General features: G+C 37.6%; 1 protein-coding gene and 1 long non-coding RNA gene across 9 annotated transcripts in view; both read left to right on the top strand.

The window, feature by feature from the left end:
• The window catches only part of LOC148724642 (uncharacterized), a 34,533-nt gene that overhangs the window by 1,992 nt on the left and 9,603 nt on the right, over positions 1-22,938 (top strand). For 4 of the 8 annotated variants that reach the window (XR_015990984.1, XR_015990985.1, XR_015990989.1 and 1 more), the window contains 2 exons: positions 1,312-2,278; positions 15,035-15,254. This is a non-coding gene — a long non-coding RNA (uncharacterized LOC148724642). The remainder of the gene's footprint in view (positions 1-1,311; positions 2,279-15,034; positions 15,255-22,938) is intronic. The other 4 variants (XR_015990988.1, XR_015990983.1, XR_015990987.1 and 1 more) reach the window with 3 other exon arrangements.
• On the top strand, positions 17,458-21,521 carry LOC148724643 (uncharacterized). Its single transcript, XM_088731095.1, has one exon. The coding sequence runs from the start codon at positions 17,458-17,460 to the stop codon at positions 20,440-20,442; it is 2,985 nt and encodes a 994-aa protein (XP_088587221.1). The 3' UTR covers positions 20,443-21,521.

The raw sequence follows: 22,938 nt of genomic DNA on the forward strand, positions 1-22,938 counted from the left end.
GTTATCTAGAATCTGGTGTAAATGTAATAGGGACCTAAACAAACCACAATGGCAGTGACAATGAGGATGTGGCAAAAAGAAACCTACTGGACAGAACAATAGCTCAGCAGTTGTGTTAGAAAACTTTTTACACTTGTTATTTGTCCTCTGCAAAACATCATCATGAAAGTGTCAAAATTTTTGTGGTCTGAGAGCCAAAACCCAACAACAAATTACTCAAGTTTTCATTTACTGCTCAGGGCAGCAAACATGCATTATGCTGAAGTCAAAGTGTGGCACAATTAGAATGTAAATGTATACAAGTACACTCAGTACATAATCAGTTATGATAAGGTAGCAATATGCTTTAAGCAAAGAGTCATCATTAAAACTATGTAATAGTTATAATAATTATAAAAGGCAAAAGACTGATGTTCAAATCAGACTTGGTGGCATCAAAATTGTTCCATCTTGCATATGAAACAAAGTGTTTGCTGGCAAAGGGGTGCCTTTAAGAAAAGTTTCCTCCCTCTTTTTAATTTGTATAGTAAGTTATTGCATAAAAACCACCTCTAAAAACAAGCAGATAACATATTATAGAGATTACAGTAGTTTTTGCAAAGAGTAATATTTAGCATACCACAGCCAAATTAGCTGGTCAGGTTTATATTCCACCTTCACTGATCTTCATGAGATAACTAATGCACGTATAAACAAAGTGAAATATATTGTCAATAAGCATGGCCCTTGAAAAAAAGTAACCAATTCTAAAATGAAACAATTCAACAAACCTTGGTTAACACAAGGGCTTTTAAAATAAATTGAATTGTAACAAAAGATGTATAAATCACATCTCAGCAAGAACTCAAGGAAGATAAAGAGTACAAACAATACTCCAATCCTCTTAGCAAAATAAGGGCCAAAGCCAAAGATAAATATTATAACAAATATTTTCAGCTGTACAAGAAAATCTGAAAGAAACATGGAAGCTTATTGGTGCAATCATTAACTAACTGTAACCTCAATAAACTGTCTATTAACATCTCCACAGAAACCAACTATACACAATATTAATATTTCAAACATTGATCGCAAAGCTAGTATCAAATATTTAGGAATTTATTTAGATGAGCATTTGTATTGGAAAACTCAAATGGCACATGTACAAAGCAAACTGAGTAAAAACCTTGGAATCTTCCACCAACTGTGGAATTACCTAGATTTAAAGATGATAAGACAACTGTATTATGCACTTATTTACTCTTATCTTAATTATATAACAATCCAACAACTGTTCCAGCAATTTTCCATACTTTTTAATACCTATAACAGCTGTCCACTCCTATAGCACCAAAGAATCTGCCAAGCTTCATTTCCACCGACCACAAGTCAGATCTAACGTAGGCAAATTTACTTTTAAGTACTCTGCTTCTGTTATATAGAAAACTGTCCCCTTGGCATTGAAAAAAATAAAAACATTTAACAGTTTTAAGAAACTTGATATGGCCCACATGATCTCTTGTCAATCAAGTAATATATGATCTGTCTAGGGATCAAATATATAGTATGCAACTATCCATATGTAAATAACTATGTTAATAACAGAGTTAATAATAATAATAATTGTCTGCTTATATTTTGGTCTTTCTTGCCACTGCTGCTGCTGTTGTTGCTGATGATGTGTTGTTCTTTTCCTCTCCTTTGTCTCTGTTTCTGCTTTCGTTCATTGTTGTCACTGTTGTTTGTTTGTCTGTCTGTATGTGTGTCTGTTTTTCTCTTATTAAGCTTGTCCTGTATAGATTTCTTGCTTGGTTCAGTATATCTCTAACATACCTTAAATTATATACAGAATTATACACACAATTCTCTCTTGCACATCAATCCTAGGCTCTACAAACACTTTCCACATTTTTTGCTATATACCAATAAAGGTCAGTGCATTTCTTTGTTTATCTAAAAGTAGTTGGTGGCCAACTAGAAAGCCTTCACTACTTTGACCACCACACACATTTTTATAATCTGTACTTTATCTTATTCTGTAATCATTTGTTGCAATTAAACTTTTCTATCTATGTTAATTTTATGTAAATAGTGTGAAATAAATGAACCTTGAATCTCAACTTGCCTAAACTGATTGTAAATTCTCTTCTCTAGTTGCTTCACATTTCCTTGTAAATTAGTCAGAAGGATTTGGTGTTGGATCAAGAAAACAATTTGTACCTGATAAGTCTTATTATCACATCACCTTGCGTGCAAGCTTATGGAAAACCATTCTCTTTGGGCTCTGGGTGCCATCAAGGTAAGGAGTAAAATATGTAAGTAAAGGTCATTGAGCTATTGGTATAGACCACTTTCATAAATGGCTGCCAGATTGATATTCTTTTGTTTAAATTTAAATTAGCCCTACTGGCCTTGTTCTACAGTACAAAACTCAAAAGAATACATTATCTCAAGCGAAGCCAGTTGGGCTAATTTAAATTTAAACAAAAGAATAATTATATGGGAGCCATTTATGAAAGTTGTCTATGGTTCATACATCTCATTTGATTGTTTAACCCAAGATCTTATTAGTAATTCTCCTTACTGTCTGCTATACAATTCTTATAATGTGAATTTGGAGAATTTTGGTATTGGATCAACAATAATCCCCTAAGTGATATATAAGCAAAAGCCTCCATTTGGGGCAAAAGTATCTGTGGACATGATCTGTTCTAATATGCGAGAAGGTTTTGTGAGAATGAAGGTCAGGGAAAACCGTGAGCTTCAAGGAACAGATAATGTCCAAGGACAAATATGTGAGCATATTTTCGCAGCAAATTGAGGCTATTGTGTTTAATATCCTTCAGATATTTTTCAATGCTTGGGAAAATGTTTACGCAAACAGCTTACTGTTTACGGCATGGGATGTTCACCTTTCAGTGTCCTCTAATAAGATTTTGTGAAGTTACAAAAAAAAGCCATGTTCCAACTTCTGTAAAAATTACACGTTTCTCATCTTGAATTAAATTTTAAGCCAAGGTTTTTCAGTGTTGGACATATGGTTTGAAAATTGGTGAATATCACTTGGGGTATATCTTTGGGCAAGCAAAAGTATTCATTGAATTATAATTTTCTTTATTCTCATCACTTGTCTGCTTGATGTTGTGCGAAAAAATTCTGTCCTGGTTACTCACAGGAGTTTAGTGAGGGATTTATTGTTCCATTATTATTTCATTTTCCAGTATTTTGACTTGTTCTGGTTTTACAGAGCGTAGTGTCAATGGAATGTAATATGGCCTGCATGAAGACAAAAACAACACAAATCACAGCATTGGAACATATTTTATAATTGACAAAAAAACCTGATGCACTTAAAAGTTGGTAGCTTAAAAACTCAAGCCTAAAATATGGAATGAAAGCAAAGTTTAAATGATTCAGTAAACTGTTTTGAAACAAGCTGGTTATACAGATTAGTTAACCTCCAAGAGTGACTAGTATCTATTTAATTTCTCCTTACAATGTCACCCCCAAGTCATACATTAAGGTTGAGAGAGTAAAGGAAATGATCACCAACTAAAGCTCTTGATTGCTAAAGAAATTCTCCTGGTCAGCACTTTAGGAAATGTATCCAGAACAGTATAGAGAATATGTACACTGATGTCAGGGTGTAGAGAGTTATGCAAGATTGCACTCCTCATTTCACACCACTGTGGCCATAGTTTTAAGCTATGAAGTGCTGCTTACTAGGGAAGTTTTAAAGGGACAGCCACTTTTACACTAAATTAGAGATTGTTTTTGTGAAAATGGGAGTTGATTTAAGGAAATGGGAGTTCAATTTTCGAAAATTGTAATTGTGTTGGTTTTTAGAGCTCATCCTGTAAATAGTGTCACATAGAAGCATGAAGTGAAGAGCAAACTTAACAGCGTAATAATTTTGATACAGCTAAATTTAATTAGTTGAAATTCACTCGGTAGTGAGGAATTATCTTAAAAAGGAAACTCCTGGAGTTGTGAAAACATCTATTGAGGATTTTCTGAGACTGTCCATAAAAACTGTTTAGTGGGATTTCCCCTTAACATACAAAGAGTGATAGCGATTGACATGCCATGCCATTATTTGTATAATAGAAAAAATTTAGATATCGTATTAAATACACTGTATCCTGCATTCAGTTGTTGTAAATACTAGACTGTTTTTGTACATAATTCAGGGCTTGCCTGCTACTGTTACCATCATGATAAAATGTAAGGTACGAGACTCTAAAGATACTGCGATAGTCATTCTCATTGTCATTCATTAATCTGCAGATCAAATATATGATACTTTATTTACACTTGTTGATGACTTTTTAACAGTTGAGATTTTTCTCACTAGTATTTGTAGATAGGGCCAGAATTCCAAAGTTTGTGTTGTAGTCAATTTAGCCCCAGCCTTTACACCAAATGCAAATATGGCAACCAATTTGAGTTGCCATTGTTCTGGACTCACTAGCCTCTCACACATGTAATACTCCTTTTGTGTTTTCACATGAAGATGACGCTAGCGAGTCCTGAACAATGGCAATTCAAATTGGATGCCATATTTGCATTTGATGTATGGTTAGACATACCAGACAGAGAAGAGAGCTTTACACTGACTTTTGCAATAGAAAAAAATTGGTTAAAGGGAGGCAATAATAATAATAATAATGTTATAGATCGATTTATATAGCGCATTTCCATGAAAATGCTCTAATGCGCTTTGCAACACTGTGTGGGGGACTTTTTTAGACTGCTGGTGGCAGTTTACAATTAATAAAGGAGAAATTTTTACAGATGCCCTCCCCCCCCTTCCCAGTAAACAGGCCAGACCACATCACAGTAATCTCGTGATGTGGGTTCTTTAACGTCCCCTGCCGAAATTAACTAATTGATAGGTGCAGGAGACGATGGGAGAGGAAAGGGGGGGTGGGCAGTGTGCCTTTTTAATATCAAACAAAAGTAGAACTTATTTAAGAAACCTGCCTCAAGTCCTCTGTAGAAGCCCTTCTCAACAGTACCTTCTCTTCAGCAGGTTTCGGACCCTCATGAAAGTCAATCTTTCCCTATCTCAGATTTAAATACATGATTATTCCAACTCTGTTATTAAAACTGGACCAAATTCCATACCGTCTCAATGCAGCAATGAAACATCTTAAAAGAAAAATTTAAAAATTAAAGTAGCTTATTCTCTAGAATAAGTGCCTAGTTATTAATTTAAAAATTTGGCCAACATTTCCCTTATGCATGTGTTAAGTATGGAGAATTTGGAATTTGATGAACTAATAATTCCCTAGTCAATATTTTTCTTTATAACATAACCAAAGTAAAGCGTGTGCTCTGATTGGTCAATTTAGCGTCCCCCATTTGCCCATGGGTGTACGCTGCTGACGTGAGCATATGCAAAGACTAGTTTTCCACGCGCGCTTGTTTTTTTCTGGTCACGTAAGATTTGTTAAATGAAAGGGAACTCTTTAGCTACAATGTGTCAATGTTATATTATAAAACAAATGGTAAACACCACAGCGTGCACTATTGAGTTATGGATGCACTTGGGAGGTTTGCTAAGCACTCAAGAAGCTAGAGTCGCTCTCGGCTATCGCCTCGAGTGACTCTTACGCTTCTTTCGTGCTTAGCAACCTCCCGTGTGCATCCATAACTCAATAGTGTATGCTGTGGTGTTTACCATTTGTTAATTATTCTCAACACTTGTCTGCTTGATATTATACTGATAATGTAAGGAGAAATTCTATCTTGGTCACTTGTGGGAGTTAAGGGATTAACACAGAAATTGCTTCACCCTATTTTTAATCAAGTTTCTCTTACAAATTAACATACATTCAATACCCTATGTACATGGGCATCTGTGGCTTGCTAACAATTTTCATGACTTTCAAACTTAATACCTACGATACAACATCTCAATTTGGATAAGAAAGCTTGCATATTCATTCCTATCAAATAGCTGCAGTTTCACTTTGACACTCTGACCTCAATAATTTCTGGAACTATGGGTAACTGAAGGGTTCACCTACAATTTGGTTTCCTAATGACCAGTTCACCAACATCTTAGGTCTTCTTGCCAACATCTCAGGGCATTTTGTTAAGGTCTCATAGGTCATTGGGCTGATATACTACAAAAGGTAATAACTGATTCAATCCACTGAACCTGATCAACTTCTAATTGACCAAAGAGTCAGAAGACTTGAGGAGTTGGCCAACTGCCTGTTTGCAAAACAACTTGTGGGTGAATAGGATCACAATTCAAACTATACGAGGAATTTTTATAGTTCTCCAACTCCTTTCTCCCTGGCTGCATCGCTGCAAAGCAGACTGCCCATTGCCGACTACAATGGGCCACACCTGGTTAAGTGTTAACCACTTCTGCCTATAAAACAGACATTTTGTCCACCAGCAGTGGAGAAGAGCACCATCAAGAATGATCCCAAATCCATTCACTATGTGGAATATCACACAAACTGCTAAAATGCAAAGTTTAGAATCGAAGCACTCACAGAGATGGAAAATAGATTAAGGAAAAGTCCAACAACAAATACAGTGAACCAGATTATGGGGGTCGGCTTATCTTCTGGTCCATCCCCCTAAGGATAAAGGAGAGAAACTTATGTTGGTCTAGCAAATATGCAATTGAAACTGAAATTTCTAAATTACTTTTCGCTAGAAGTACATATTTGTAACATCTATGGTTTCTAACTTCTCAGGCTTAAATCCTTTAACTTCCAAGATCTGATTGCTAATTCTCCCTTCTAGCTGCTATACATTTCCTTTTAACATAGTTACAAGAATATGATGCTAGATCAACACAAAAACTTATAGGTATTCTCATTACCTTTTTTCTGGAAAATGTATGGGTGTGATAAGGAAAGGCTACATGATAATCACTTCTGGGAAGTTTAACAAATTGATACACAGTTTAGTGTGTTCTGTACTCTAATTGACAACAATATTCATGATCATCACACTGGCCAAAATGCTGTGGGCTCGCAACGCACATGCACCTTCAATCAGCTCTTAATTTACCACCAGGTTTAAGGGAAAAGAGTGGGACTAAAGTCTAAATGGTAGGGGGGAGAAGAGAGTAGAGTAGAAAGGGGGGAGGGGTATGGAATAGGTGGTGAAAATAATGATGATGAAAGCTATGATGATGATGATGGTAACAAAAAGGAATCTGATTATGAATAGAAAAATGTTGATAATGGTAAAAATTTGAGATGAACTGTAAAAATGTACATCAATAGAAAAAGGCGTGGAAGTAAAAATTACCTCAGCAGGTTTCCCCTTTTTCTTGATATCAACTTTATGCCAGCACAATTCACAAGTATTCTTCACTTCTTTTATAAACCATGTCAAAAGTCATGATGTATGAACATGTTTTGCCAAGCCAGAACAGTAGCACTGAGTTATAAGGGCTTCTTTCAAATGAAAAGAAGCAAATACAGCAAATAGTGGCAAATACGGCAGATGCTCTGCCACTCAGACAGGTCAAAGTTTTCCTGATCAGTTATTTTGCCCTACATCATATTGGCTACATGCCTCTGCTGAAGGTGTTTCATTATCATGATGTAGACTCACTGTTGTCATTGCTGCCTTCCAGTGACAGAGTTCTGAGGTACAAGGTAAAGCAAGAAAATAAATATAGAATTTTCTTTATTTGTTGTGAAAATATGCTCACTCAGATATTCTCTGCAGACATTGTCTCTTCCAAACTGCAAACAGTTGTCCAAGTGTCAAGCTTGAGAGAACTGAGTTTCATTAAGTGTCCATGGACAAATATACCAGCACATTTTCACAAAAAATTGAGGCTTTTTTGTTTATTATCCTTCAAATATGTTGCAATGTACATGAAAAAATGTTTGCAAACAGCTTACTGTTTTCTGTGGGGAATGTTTTCTTTTGACTGTTCTCTGGTATGAATTCATGAAAACATAACATATTGCCCTCTTCTGTAACAAAAACAAATTGCTCTCTCATCTTGAATTCAATTTTCAAGAAGAAAAAAAGAAGAGAGGTGCTCCAAAAGTAAGGACTATAGACTGAGCTCAAGAATTTGACCTTGCATGGCTGAGTGGTTTTCATGGGTCAAATTATTTTTTCAATTATGTGTAACCAATAAGATTTTTTATCTTAATTACCAGTTAATCTTCATGTCACTGCAATATGCAGGTGATCGTAGAAAATGAAAACATTTCAATTTAGGAGGCCCACAACAAACTGGAAATCTGTAAAATGTTTGTAGGCAATAAGGATGAGTCTAAAGCTGGTCTCTGCCATTGAAAAGAGCTACTGGTACCTCAGTCTGCTCTGGTTTCAGCAATCTTATTATAGAAATAAAGGCTGATAGTTTCGAAAGAAACTGTTTGGGGCTGCATCGGTTGGAGTAATGAAATAATTTGGATATATCAACAAAGTTGAAATGGTAAATTGGCCACCGTAATGATTACAAAAGCTGACGTTTCGAGTGTTAGCCCTTCGTCGGAGCGAAGGGCTAACGCTTCAGCTTTTGTAATCATTACAGTGGCCTTATTATAGAAAACTGTAATAAACATTCTTGCAAGCCATCAACCATGATCAATCTCAAATGATTAAAAGTTATCCACATGCAGTTCCTAATTATTTACTGTGTGATCAGACCTGACAATCCTGCTGTTCCTCCACCGAGCTTGGATGACGATGCTGCAGAACCAGTGTTGCATGGGGCCACAACTTTTACTTTGTGCACAGAAGCAGATGCTGACTGCTCCATCTCTGATGTGCCAGTAGTCCCTTCCACTGTTGTCATGGTGATACTTGTGTAAGGAGCCCCAAAGGGTAATCAAACACTGCATTAGACAAAGAAACAAATAAAAGATTAACTGTGACATTAGAAAACCAAGAACATTAGAAATATTTCTATTTCAAGGAAAGGCTTAATTATCAGGTGTCAGATAATTGACTGCTAACTGCTCAAAGGTAAAGTAAAGTCTGTTTATGAGCCAAGTGGCCCATTGGACAAATGCTTAAATCTGATTTGTGTAGCATGAGGTGACTAGGAGTATTTCTACTACATTGGAGAGTTACCCCCAGCTGGTATCCATTTATTCTCCTGGGTGAAGAGGGCGAGGCACTGTGAGGGTAAAGTGTCTTGCCCAAGAACACAACATAATGTCCCCACCCTGGGCTCAAACCCAGACCACTTGATCTGAGTTGAGTGCACTAACCATGAGGCCACCACCCCTCCCACAAACTGGAACCAGAATTAAAGTAGAACCATGCTAACTCAAACTTCTTCAACTCAAACTCCTCACTAACTTGAACTAATCTGACTTTTCCTTGGGCTGAAATTTAATCTCACTGATAATTTCAGCTTAACTTAAAACATTAGTCTATTAACATCAAAGTGTTGGAGCATAGCTAATTGACATTTCCAATCTTTATTCATGATTGATATACGAAAAAAACATGATGACATCTACAAAAATATGACACATTTCAGCTTGACTTCCCAAACTTATCGATCCATCTAAAGGCCCTAATTTTTTAAACAAACTACATGTGCCAAAATAACTTCTAATGATGCAAAAATGGTAAAAACATGATAAAAACATTCTAAACAGGATTATTGAAATTCAAAAACCAATTCAGATACCAGTGTCTTGGATCCTGCTAACTTACTCTCACATTATTTTGCATATGAGTGTTAGCATATGCCAAGAGATTTTACAAAAAGCATTAAAAGCTGAGAAACAACATGACAAGAAAAGGAACAGATCTAAAGCAGCAAGTCTGGATAATTGAAAAATTCAGATACTTGAGGTCTGGAAAATCAAGCTTTGATTGTGCCTTTATCACTTGATATGAGAAAATTGCTGACAAGTTCATCACCTTTCCTGCCTGGGTGATGAAATATACTCAGTCTCATTTTCATTAAAGTTCCTTCCATTTTCAATAAATATTACACCTGACAAATCACAAAATAATGATCAACTGTCTTTCTCATAAAATAATGGATTCAGATTTAAATTATGAAAAAACTTTCAATTCAAAAGAAATGAAAGAACGATTTCATCCACATTTGCATTGCTAACTCAAATTTATTGATTGAGTAGGCTGAGAGCAATTAATCAACATCAAATGAATTAGCAATAGAGTAAAGGGTGACAGAAAATCAGGGAAAAATATCTTGTTAACGGATTTCTTTCCAAGACCTCTTGCTTCTTTTGGTTAACAATACAGACTTTCTCTAACCCAGTCTACTGTCCTATAACAGGGAAAGAATTCATATAGTTGTAGGTTGAGATATGTGATCTATTTCAAGCATAGAGATCCAATTGAGGAAATTGGATCAGCTTTTAGTAAGTAAGCTAAGATGCAAGTCTATTCCATACTCAATGGATGTCCTTGTTTTTAAGCTTTGATTTTAAACGAGGCCAAAAGTAGCTTTCTTTTCTCATTTGATTCATTATATATGAACATAAATGAGTTGAACAATGCAAGAAAACAAGAACAGCTTAGCTTATATCAATACAATCAACCATGAATCACTTTCTTTGCCTTTCTTCCCCATTCCATACAAACACTGATAATTATAACTCCTTCCTATCCTTGTGAACACTTTTCAGTTTTGACTATTGCAGTGTGTAACGCTTTGTAAAGTTTTGCAATGTGCACTTCTCCAATGAAAGATATTGACAAACATGCAGCCATTCATCAGTGTACATGTTAACTAACATGTCAATCATGCTGTTGTTATTTTTGGAATGGAAGTTGCCATTGTCTTGAAAACTGAAATAATCACGCCAATTGGGGGAAAGGTTAGTTAGGAAGTAAGAGGAGCAGGGGTCTGCTGTCACTTTAGTATTCAGAGGTGATACATCATTCTCACGAAAGTCACAAAACTTTCTCACCAGAGATGACAAAACGTGCAGCCCTACTCCATGGAGTACCCTATGGAGTTCCCCTAAAAATCACATATTGGTTAAATAAAATACTTTATACACAAGGTAAATCATTTGATGTACATAGATGTAGATGTACATGTTTAGATGCCAGTTCTCTGATTGTCCTAGTTTGATACAGTCCAGTTGTTGGGGGCAGGGGGGTCTCAGTCTTACTAGTTCCTCCATTTTGGTTTTACCACTATGTAACAATTCCTTCGATGGGAAGATAAAAAACTGCCTGTGATACACAAAACCCACTGTTTTGAGTTCTGCATGAGGTAAAATATTTAAGCTTCCTGCATTCTCCAAATCAACGGCCCCAATTGCAGTTATTTGATAGATAGATAGATAAATAGATAGTTTATTAGAATATTGAAGATGGCAGTCCGTAGACGGAATTGCGTTACAATTACTTAGAACTAGGAATAAATAGATTCCAAATACAAATTGAAATTGTAATAAAACCATAAATGCGAAAGACTCTCTATGTATGACTATGTACAAACTAGTCTAAAAAAAAAAGAAAAAAAAAAAATTATGTACACATACTTGGAATAAAAGTGTTCTTAAAACGATTTGTATGTGTACGGAGCATGGCATAAGCCCTGGACTGTCTTAGATTATATCCGTGTTCTCTCTTAGGAGGTAAGATAGGCACGAGTTTGTGATCCAGGCATGACCTAATAGACTCAAAAAGCTTGCTGCACAGAGCCACGCGTCTCGCGTGCAAAGTTACTAAGTCGAACCTGGCTAAACATTCGAAATATGACGCATAAGGACAAATGATGGAGAGCACTCTCTTTTGCACTCGTTCAATGTCGTCACTAAGATACTGTGGAAGCGCGTGATGGAAAACTGGTGCACAGTACTCTAAAACAGATCTTATCACGGTGCAATAAAAATTTATAATGTCGCTCAGTGGAACGTTGGCGTGCTTTAGAAGAACAATAAAATAAAGGTGATTGTTCACTTTCTTAATGCACTCTGAGATATGTTCGTTCCATTTTAAATCTGAGCTAATAGCGACTCCTAGGATTTTTACACTGTTTGATACTGATAGTTCCTTGCCATTAATCACAATTGGTGGAAAATTGTGAGTGTTCCTTTTAAAGTCAATGCGCATCTCTTGGCATTTATCAGCGTTCAGTTCCATCCTATTTTCGATTGACCATGCCTCAACAGCGGAAACTGCGCTTTGTACATCACTGGTCAAACCTCGCGGTATCCTTTGGGCGATAGTCATGTCGTCTACATACTTCCAAGTGAGCGCGTCGACCTCAAGGTCGTTGATCATAAATAAGAACAACCAGGGACCAAGCTTGGTCCCCTGTGGTACCCCGGCGGGGACTGAGCCCCACTCTGACCTGCAGTCTGATGACAACCTGACACCTTGTTTCCTGTCTGACAGAAAATCCAGCACCCAGACGCGAACCCACCGTGGCATGTGCAAGGCTTCGATCTTTCTGGCCAGCAAATTGTGATCAATAAGATCAAAAGCCTTATGATAGTCGAAAAATACCACTCTAACAGCTGCACCTGTGGTGTCAGTGGCTTGTGACCAGTTATGTACCATGAAAATCAGAGGGTACAAGGTGGAGGATCTTGGAATACCGCCATATTGGTTCAGGTCTATGATATGCAACACCGCTGGACTGACGTATCTGAGTACCACAAAATCTTTGGCAACCTTAGAGATAGCGGGCATCAAGGAGATAGGACGCAGGTGCTTAGTAGCATCTACCGCGGGTTTTTGCTTAGGGAGAGGCACCACGTCCGCAAGCTTCCAAGAGGCAGGAAGCCTTTGTTCTCTAAAGCTCGCGGTCAGTATAGATGTAATAGGCTGTGCGGGAATCACTGCATATTCCCTCAAAAGCCAGTTACCGATGTCGTCAGGTCCAGCTGCCTTCCTTGGGTTTAGATTGGTTAGAGCGTGTAGGACATCAAATTCCGTAATTAAGGGCATATCGGAGTCCTCCACTACAGTAGGGACAGCCTATAGGGGTTGGTAATGCTTCATGGGTTCTAAGAACACAGAGTTGATGGCATTAGCTAGTTCAACGTCACTTAGGAGATCGAAACTGTCCCCGAGCTGAAGGTTGGAAAGGAGACTTTCAGAAGATGACGCAGGATATCATATCGGCGATTCGTTTAACTGCACTCCACCACTGTGGGGGCTTGATGTTCTTTAAATTATTCACTTTGCGTGCATAGTATTTACTGCGAAGTGACTTACGCATGCGGTTGATGTCATTTCGATATCTCCGGTATTGATCCATGTCTCCATTGTGGAAGGTGTGTTGACGGAGCTTAATGAGGTTCTTGAACCGCTCAGTAACCCACGGGGGGTCATTCAGGTGAAGTCTGACATGTTTAACCGGCATTAAGTGGTCGAGACTAATTTTGATGAAATCCGTAATCAGCACCAATTTAGCCTCGCAGTTATATGCTTCGCTAACCACTGACCAGTCGATAGCCGCGAGGCAACGCCCAAGCTAGGACATGCGACTGGCCCGAGTGTCCCGCTTTGCTGACCTATCCCAATTTTATTTGTTTGTTTATGATTATCTCAATTTTGTTACAGTACTGCAAAGAGATAAGTGAAGAGAAGCTCAGGTTAAATATATGGATTACTCTTTTGCAGTCTTATTGGTAATGTATTAACCATACATGAACAAGTGTTTTGAAAGATGTAAAACCTGCCGCCAAATAAAGGATATGCGTACTTTTGGCCTCTTGAAGATCATAATCAGCCTATTAAAGAAAACGTTCATGGATTACATTTAAGCCTTCCATTTCAAGTGGCTAGCAGTTCAATGTTAAATTTAAGATGGCGGTAAAATCCTGGACTGTATCAAACTGTGGAATTCTGAGAGCTGGCATGTTCAAAAAAAATTAAGATATGCACATCTAAACAATTCACTATGTTTATAAAGTATTTTATTTGACCAATACATAATTTTTTTAAGTACTTGCTCCATGGAGTAGGGTTCCGTAGAAATAATCTCAAAGAGTTTTATCTAATTTACAGGCCTGTTTGTAGCTTCATCATCATGAAAATTAGTCTGACGTTCTTTGAAAATTAAAAAGCTACTAACTACAAGTTAAGGGAAGAAGAACTGGGAGCAGCATAAAAAGAAGGAACGGTGTGGGGGATAATTCAAAAAGAATAATTCAAATGGAGTAAATTTATCACTTTCAACACAAATATAATGATATCCTGCAAACTTACAGTTATTCTTCTGGATATACGTTCAAACATTACACAACTTTGCCATGTTGAACGTGTAACACCTAAAAGCATTTCACTCACTGGAAGCTGCAGACTCCTCCACTGGAAACTCCTCGTCTTCAGCATCTTCTCCTTCAATAAGAAAATCAACAAGACAATGTTTTCGTTCCGTTTGTTACTTGAAATTAACCAAAACAAGAAATATACGAAACTTACTGATTAACAAAACAGCTGATCGTACTACGCGCGCGTAACGTACGCATGTGAAACGTAAATGAAGCTAAATAGTAGGATCACATCATATGCCATTGTTCGAAAGATGCCCTTTGTGAAAATTATGGAATCTTTTGGTCTCAGATACTAGTTTTTGATGAAAACTCAAGAACTGTGCGCGATGCAAAATGTAAAAAGGACTGCTGGCGGTGAACAACTTTGCTTTTCAAAAACACGTGTTGGATGACAATGACTTTTACTAAATTCTCACCTGAATTTCTGGATCTCATTTTTAAGCCACCGATCTAGACTGCTACTTTCATCACTTTCTATACCTTTGACAGAGTTTTCGGCAAGAAATATCACCTCTAAACATCACCGGCGGTGATAAGATCCACTCTCCCTATCCACCACACTGATGTCTATTCCGGGAGTGAGGGGTGGGGGCTGAGTGTAGGCCTGAGAGTATGGGGTGAGGGGTAGGGATGAGGAGTATAAATAACAATCCACTCGAAACAAACTCATAGTACTCGATGCAGTGAGAAATTTAATTTTATTGACTGAATAAAAGTAAAGTAATTTTGTTATAAAAAATTGTGCATACTTTAAACGCAGAACATTCTAACTTTGCGATGGCTTTTACCAACTTCTCACCTTGATTTCTGATCTCATTTTCAAGCCACAGTCCATACCTATATCCCCGAACCCAAGACGCTAGTGTTCTCGGAATACGTGAATTAAACAAGAGACTGGGGCAAGTGATCAAGCGTACAATATGTTGTGGAATTCCATCCTACTTTCTGAAATCAGAATTGATTGCTCTCTTAATGAAACAGCTCCAGAAAGTTCGTCGGGATGGTACTTGAGTGACGTCCGAGGAAAAGAGCGACCAATCAGAGGTGAGTCAGTTGCTTTGCTGGTAAACAAAATTTCGGTACACATTCGCTGAACTGTGCGGTGATGTCTTAAAAGATTGAAGAAGGAACGAAGATTGTTTTTGTTGCTTCCGATTTTTTAGGAAACTGGGCACCAATGATCTCATTCATGGTGGATGGAAAAGAACAGGATAGAAAAGAAAAGATTTATTTTGCACTATCTCAAGAGATTACAGCAAATATTACCATAGATTACAAAAGTAAAAATAAACAAAAAACAATAAATTACATAAATAATCATAAATAAACTGTGCGTAGTGACCAAAGCAGCTTAAGCTTTCGAGTTGGTCACCGCCACGTGTAACTGGCATACTTTACATTTATATAAAATTACAAGTAATGAGTAGCGGAAAAAGTAAAATTATAACTGCATACATTCTTGCTTACCAGTTCATGTGGTAACATTAATAGAATAATAATAGAAATAGAAATGATTACTAACAGTGACGGTAGTAAAGTTAAATAATACTCATTGGGTATTTAGAAGGTACTGTTTGTACTGCTCATAGAAATTATTGTAAGAGAGAGATTTTAATTTAGAGGGAATTTTTTTCCCAAACTTTAGATCCAGCAAAGGCAAAAGTAGCAGCTCCATAATGGAACGCTTTATCAATAAGGATTTGGGTGTACAAGTCATTCTTATGATGCGTATGGCTGAGACAAGTGTTAAGAGGTCTATTACATAGTTCTTGATTACGTTTTTTTGGCTTAGATGCATGTATGATTGCATTTGAAAATAATATAACATGTCGAAAACATCGTGAAAACATTTGGCAAAAGGTGATAGCATCATGGAAGTTTCTCATATCTTTAGGGACTTGGCTTTCCCCACTTCTTTCAAACTCATGTTCTTACAAGCATCTTGAGATACATAAAAAATTTACGCGCGTTTGATTGACTGAAAACGAGTACATTTTTTTTGGAACACGAGTATGAAGTTGTAACAGGAATGCATAGATGTAACAAGAGTACAAGTCACAAATGCCGCGCGCGCTGTCAAAATTTCCCCTGTCTTAACTTTCTATGATGCTTTTACATGCGGACCATGAACAACTTTCAACAAGATTTCTCATGCAATTTCGTTTGAATAAGTTCTGCTGCATTAACACCAATTTGCACTTGAAATCATCTCCTTACCTATATTTGGCTACCCGAGCGGACAAGATGTGTCGCGTACTGCCTGCTTTGATTCCGCGCGCCGCTTTTTGCGACTCAGTCGTCGTCGACATTGTCCAACGGTTTCGAACTTTGTTAATCTGCTCCAAGCTCTGTCTTGCTTTGAACCAAAAAAAAATTGTTTGCAGACTTCAGAAAATTATAATCCAAAGTTATTTATCGCCCGAGATTGCAGAAGACGGTCAAACTAAAGAAAACATTTAACGAGCCTCTTGGGTACACCATTCTACAAACACAGTTTGTTGATTCGTAATAAACCCGTGATGATAAATCAGATCCAATGAATATATGAAGTTCACATATTTTCACATGGGCCAATTACAGTTGGCTTTCTTTCCCGGCTCTCGAAATAAACAAGTCATTCTGGATTCGTATATACAAGCGTAATTTTTTTGCCATGAAATAAATCCTCAGTAGACTAACTAACCGACGCTCGGTGAAGATGGCTGGATATTGGACTCGTTCTTTTTCGACTTCGTCTCGTTGCATAACAACGCATAAAAAGAACTGGGCCAATATCAAGCCATCTTGACCTCACGCTTGGTCAATACAAAAGGCGCATATTTCCACAGAGTGTTTGCGTGTTGTCAAAAAATTGTGTGAAAAATGGAAGAAAATTAGCCTGAGGGGTTAAACACAAGAACATGGCATGTGAAAAACAAACAGCTAAGAATAGATCTGAACATTTCATCAAATACATCTCATGACTGCTGAATTTTCCTCGTCAACCTATGCTGCAAAAGTTAATTATTTTCAGTCGTCGGGTATTGGTGACTGATAAGTCTCAAACATCAGCTAAAAGGCAAGTGTATTCAAAAGCACTACACGCATGCATGCACCTCCGTAATCTTTCAGCTCCACAGAATTTACAATAACTGCCTGCGTCTCATTAGCATATAAAACCGAGTTCTACGAATTCACTTTATTGTTTCAACTTGAAACCTTGTGCGATTTTATCTAAACGAAAACAGCGAAAATACAAACGCTACCAATGGATAATCTCAAGAAACTATTTGCGCCAAAAACATTTAACAGAGTCAGCTACTTCGTAGTTTTTGGTTGGATCGTGATCGGTGTAATCTTTCTTGGTGTTTTGGCAGACACGGAATATAACGAATCTCGGTCGGATTTCAGCTGTGGCGGGGCGAAGACTGTTCAAGACATCGACCTCGTCCGTGGACAGTGTTTCGAGCTGTACATGAAGCAAAACAACAAACACGGTCTTCCTATCTATGGCTTTGTAATACTTAACTTCTTCCTCATTGCAAGTGTTTGTGGTATTTACTCCCTAATAGTGAGCTCTACAGTCAATAAACTGTCTACACTGAGCGCTTGTAATGGTGACGAGGGACACTCGTTCGGCCGAGAAAACGCATTATCTGGTGGAAAAAAGTTGTTTATAGCTTACTCCGCTCAACTTTTCACGAGGATTGTGTTTGGCATTCTCTTCATGGTCCTACAAACTCAATTTCTGTATCCCACGGACTTTCCCTCTCGCTTTCGTTGTGATCCAAACTGTGCAGGAGATCAGCCAAGGAATTCTAATGGCGTCATGCAAAACTCCACACCAATTTTACACGATTGTCATAATCAACGAGCAACTAAAAAAAACTCCTGGATGAAGGCTGTTCTAGTGGTGAACGGAATTTTTGTCTTTGTCGTTCTGATGGAAGCCGTGTATATTTTAATACGAACGTGCAAAAATCATGGTTTCATGAAAAATTCCAAGTTTCTAAGAACTCACCTACTACCTCTGGTAGAGGAAAGTACACACCATGCAACAAACATCCCACTCATTCCAAAGGAGCCTGAACAACCCCGAACAACATCACTGCTCCAAGAATTCATCGAAAATACAAAGGAAAAAATTAAAAAAGACACATGTCGACCTCCACAACTCCGAGCGCCTTTTTCAAGTCCTCCCGGCGAAGGACAGCCAGTTAAACATTTAGCTCTAGATCAGATTTACACAAACCTTGTCGTTATTCCGAACAGGGCTAGATACGACTTTACTGGAGACAGACGGGAGAAATTGGAAGTCTACACCAAATCAGCTGAGAAAAACACAGCACCTAGTGGGCCGGAAGACATTCTTAACCACAAAAACAAAAAAGTTTTGATTGTTGGTCGTCCCGGAATCGGAAAGACACTTTACTGTACCAAAGTTCTGAGAGACTGGGCATTAAACAAAGCATTCAATAAGACACCTGATGCTAAAATCCATTTTGATGTTGCTTTCTTCATCAAATTTAGAGCTGTCAACGCGGTTAACAAAGTTACACTCAGGGAGCTGCTCACCTCGTCAGAACATTCCCTATCAGATCACATGGATGAAGAAGTCTGGAATTACATCTGTGACAACCCCGAAAGAGTTCTCCTTATTTTCGATGGAATCGATGAATTTAAGCATAACTCAAAGATCGGCGATGAAAACTTCGAACCTAAATTCAGCGACCGCGTGGACGAAAAGATGCCCGTTCATGCACTCTATGAGAAGCTTGCGTCTGGGAAACTTCTCAACGGAGCTGCCGTTTTGACGACTACAAGACCTACGGCTCTACCATGCATCGAAAAGATTCCTTTTGACAAAGTCTACGAGATCCTCGGCTTCTCATCCACACAAGTCGAAGATTATGTAACCAAATTTGGTGAAGACAAGGATGTGGGAAAAACAGTATGGCGACACATCGGCGGTAACATGAACATCCTCTCTCTATGCTACATTCCTGCGAGTTGCTTCATCATTTGCTCAACTCTCTTTCATATGCTGAGCTTTAAAGGGTTTAAAAGTCTTAGCCTACCAAAGAAACTAACAGATATTTACAAGAAAGCAGTGAAAATTATTTATCTGAGGCATAACGAAGACTTCCGCGGCAAGAATTTCACTAGCGAAGACTTAGAATCGGACGATTTGCCCCGAGAAGTTGAAGAGAAATTTAAAAACCTGGAAAAGATGGCTTTTGAAGGAATTAAAGAAGGAAGACTAATGTTTGGAGGAAACGAAGTACAAGGAATGGAAGGCAGCGCCCTCTTTCACCGCCTACCCGACTGCCGAACTGACGAGTCAAACCGCGAAAAACAATTCTGTTTTATTCATTTAACAATGCAAGAGTTTTTCGCTGCCAGGCACCTGGCGAATATGAGTGAAACAGAATTGAAGAGCTTTGTTTCCATGAACATAGAGGATGGCAAATGGGAACTGGTTTTCCAGTTTCTAGCAGGACTAATGAACGATAAAGAAAACCTACCGAGCGAAATTATCACAGACCTTCTTCCTGTGGAAACTGAAGAGAAAGAAAGCGGGCACTACAACGAAGAGTGGACTGGGAAAGTCACCTGCTGGCCGACTAATGATAAAAAACATTTTGCAGTGACATTATTGAAGTGTTGTAGTGAAAACAGTGAGATGAAAACAAAAGTTCAAAGAAAACTTCAACAAACTAACTTTGATTTTGTAAAATTTAATTCTTGTCAACTGACAGCTGCTTTAATAGATACTGTAATTGAGAATCAAGGTAAAAAAATTTCACATTTAGATTTGAGTGGCAATAACATTGGCCCTTCGGGCTGTTTAGAGATTTGTAAATTGTTAAAATGTAGGAATTCTCAACTCAGCTGGTTAAACCTCACAGACAATCAATTGACAGATGAAGAAGCAAAGTATTTAGCTGACGCCATCAGAGACAAGAACTGTCAGCTACGCTGGTTATACCTCTGGGAGAATAACATCACAGACAAAGGAGCACAGCACTTGGCTGAAGCCATCAGCAACGAAAACTGTCAGCTACGCACGTTATTCCTCAACGACAATAACATCAGAGACAAAGGAGCACAGCACTTGGCTGAAGCCATCAGCAACGAAAACTGTCAGCTACACAGGTTAAACCTCAAACGCAATAACATCACAGAAGCAGGTGAACAACACCTAGAGATTTTACTTAGCAAGAGTCAGTCTGACTGTTACCTTGGTATATAGCATGGCTAATTTCACAAATAATCGATAAAACTAAAAGGAAATTATATTACCTAATTACAATTTAAAAATGTGAGGTAACCAGCACAGTATCATTTGAAACCCAACAACTTAACATATGAATGAGAGAAAAACTATGTTTGTGAAGAAGCTAGAGCAGCGAGATTATTTGAACCAGATCGAAATGAAAAAAAAAAATGAACCAATAAACATGTTTATCGACAGCAAAGGATGTCGCACCAATGGCAATGAAGTAAAAACACAAAGCTTACTGCTGAGAAAACAAACAAATCTCTGACCTCTCAGGAAACTTGCCCATTTTATGATTGGCTAGTTTCGATCCTAATTTACTCCAAGCTTCTGTATGTTTTAATCAGCTTGTGTCTGTTACAAGGTATAGTTTTCTGTTGAGTTTAGTAAGTTCTTGTGGAGATTATAAGCATCAATGATTATCAGAGTAATCCGGGTCAAGTAGTCGTTTACTTACTGCAGATGAAATCGTAGCAAAATTGTAAATTTAAAAATTCGGCTTTTCAAAGAGAAAAGACCTTCCAATGGTAGGTTAGAGAGTTACTCTATTTCATATTAATAAGTCGCACAAGTTTTTTGAGGTTTCTGCAGTCGTTGTAAATATTAGGTTATGTCTACACTATACCGAACTGCTTTTCGTGTCGACATGAAAACCACTGCCGCATAGTATGAACAGAAACGGCCCAGAATTGAAACAAGTCGTTCACATGGGCTAACGGATTGCACCGAAGCAAATAAATATTACAATAAATATCCCAGACCCAGCTCATGTAAATACTAGCGTTCTTTTGTACATAATTAGGGCTTGCCTGCCATTACCATGATAAAATGTGTGGCACAGGACTGATTAATGAAGATGCTGCTTTGGTAGTGTAGGAACTGTGATGATCACTCTCATCTTCAGTAATTAATTTGCATATCATATCTGATACTCCTATATTTACACTTGATCAAGACTTTATAACAGTTGAGATTTACCTGACTAGTATTTGTAGATAGGGCCAGAGTTCCTAAGGTTATCAAATAAATATCGAATAAATCATGTAAGCAGATTTATACTTTGTGTTTGTTGTAGTCAGTTTAGCCCCAGCCTATGGTTAGACGTACCAGACAGAGAAGAGAGCTTTACACTGACTTTTGCAACAGGCCAAAGAGAGGCAGTGGGAGGGGAAGGGGGCATGCCTTTTCAATACCAAAAGTAGAAATAAGTTATCCGAGATACCTGCCTCAAGTCCTCTGTAGAAGCTCTTCTCAGCAGTACCTTCTCTTCAGCAGGGATGGGACCCTCCTTACAGTCAACTTTTCCCTATCTTAGATTGAAATACATAATTATTCCAACCCTATTCTTAAAACTGGACCAAATTCCACACCCTGTCTCAAAGCAACAATGAAACATCTTAAAAGAAAAATATTAAAATGAAAGTAGCTTATTTCCTGGAATAAGCGCCTGATAATTTAGTCAATTTTGGCCAAAAGTTTCACGATGCACATGTTAAGTTTGGAGAATTTGGAATTGGAGGAACTAATTATCCCTTTATCAATTTTTCTTTATTCTCATCACCTATCTGCTTGATATTATACTGATAATGTAAGGAGAAATTCTGTCTTGGTCACTCATAGGAGTTAAATGATTAAACACAGAGTTGGAAATTGCTTCACCCTATTTTTAGTTTCTTTTACAAGTTAACAAACATTTAATACCGTATGTACAAATACATGCATATCTGTGGCTTACTTTACAATTTTCATGACTGTCACACTTAATACCTATGATACAATATATTAATTTGGATAAGAGAGCTTGCATATTCATTGCTATCAAATGGCTGCAGTTTCACTTTGACACCCTGACCTCAATAATTTCTAGAACTATGGGTAACTGAAGGTTTCACCTACAATTTGGTTTCCCAATGACCAGTTTGCCAACATCTTGGGTCTTCTTACCAACATCTCAGAGAATTTTCTTAAGGTCTCATAGGTCATCAAGCTGACATATACCACAAAAGGTAATAAATGATTCTATCCACTGAACCTGATCAACTTCTAATTGACCAAAGAGTCAGAAGACTTGAGGAGTTGGCCAACTGCCTGTTTGCAAAACAACTTGTGGGTAAATAGAACCACAATTCAAACTATATGAGGAATTTTTATAGTTCTTCAACTCCTTTTTTATTTTTAGGGGACCCTCCTGAAAATCACCTTCAGATGATTGGAATCCTCCTCATAAATTATTATCGTCGTCGTCGTCGTCGTCGTCGTCGTTATTATTATGAACAGATCAGAAGGAAAAAAAAGGAATGGAAAACTATACTTTAAGTAAACCATGGCATAATATGATTTGGCTATGAACAAATGATATTAGAATTTCGTACTTTCAGTTAAATACTCCTTGGCATCGTGATTTCCTTAAGGATTGAACTCCAGCACTCAACATGTAAGTCCATGAGTCTGGGACGTTCCACCTGACAA

Source organism: Stylophora pistillata, chromosome 8, assembly GCF_964205215.1.
Source record: "Stylophora pistillata chromosome 8, jaStyPist1.2, whole genome shotgun sequence".
NCBI lineage: Eukaryota > Metazoa > Cnidaria > Anthozoa > Scleractinia > Pocilloporidae > Stylophora > Stylophora pistillata.

Coding starts and splice junctions, on each gene's coding strand:
- LOC148724643 (XM_088731095.1), top strand. CDS start 17,458: ATGGATAATCTCAAGAAACTATTTGCGCCAAAAACATTTAACAGAGTC.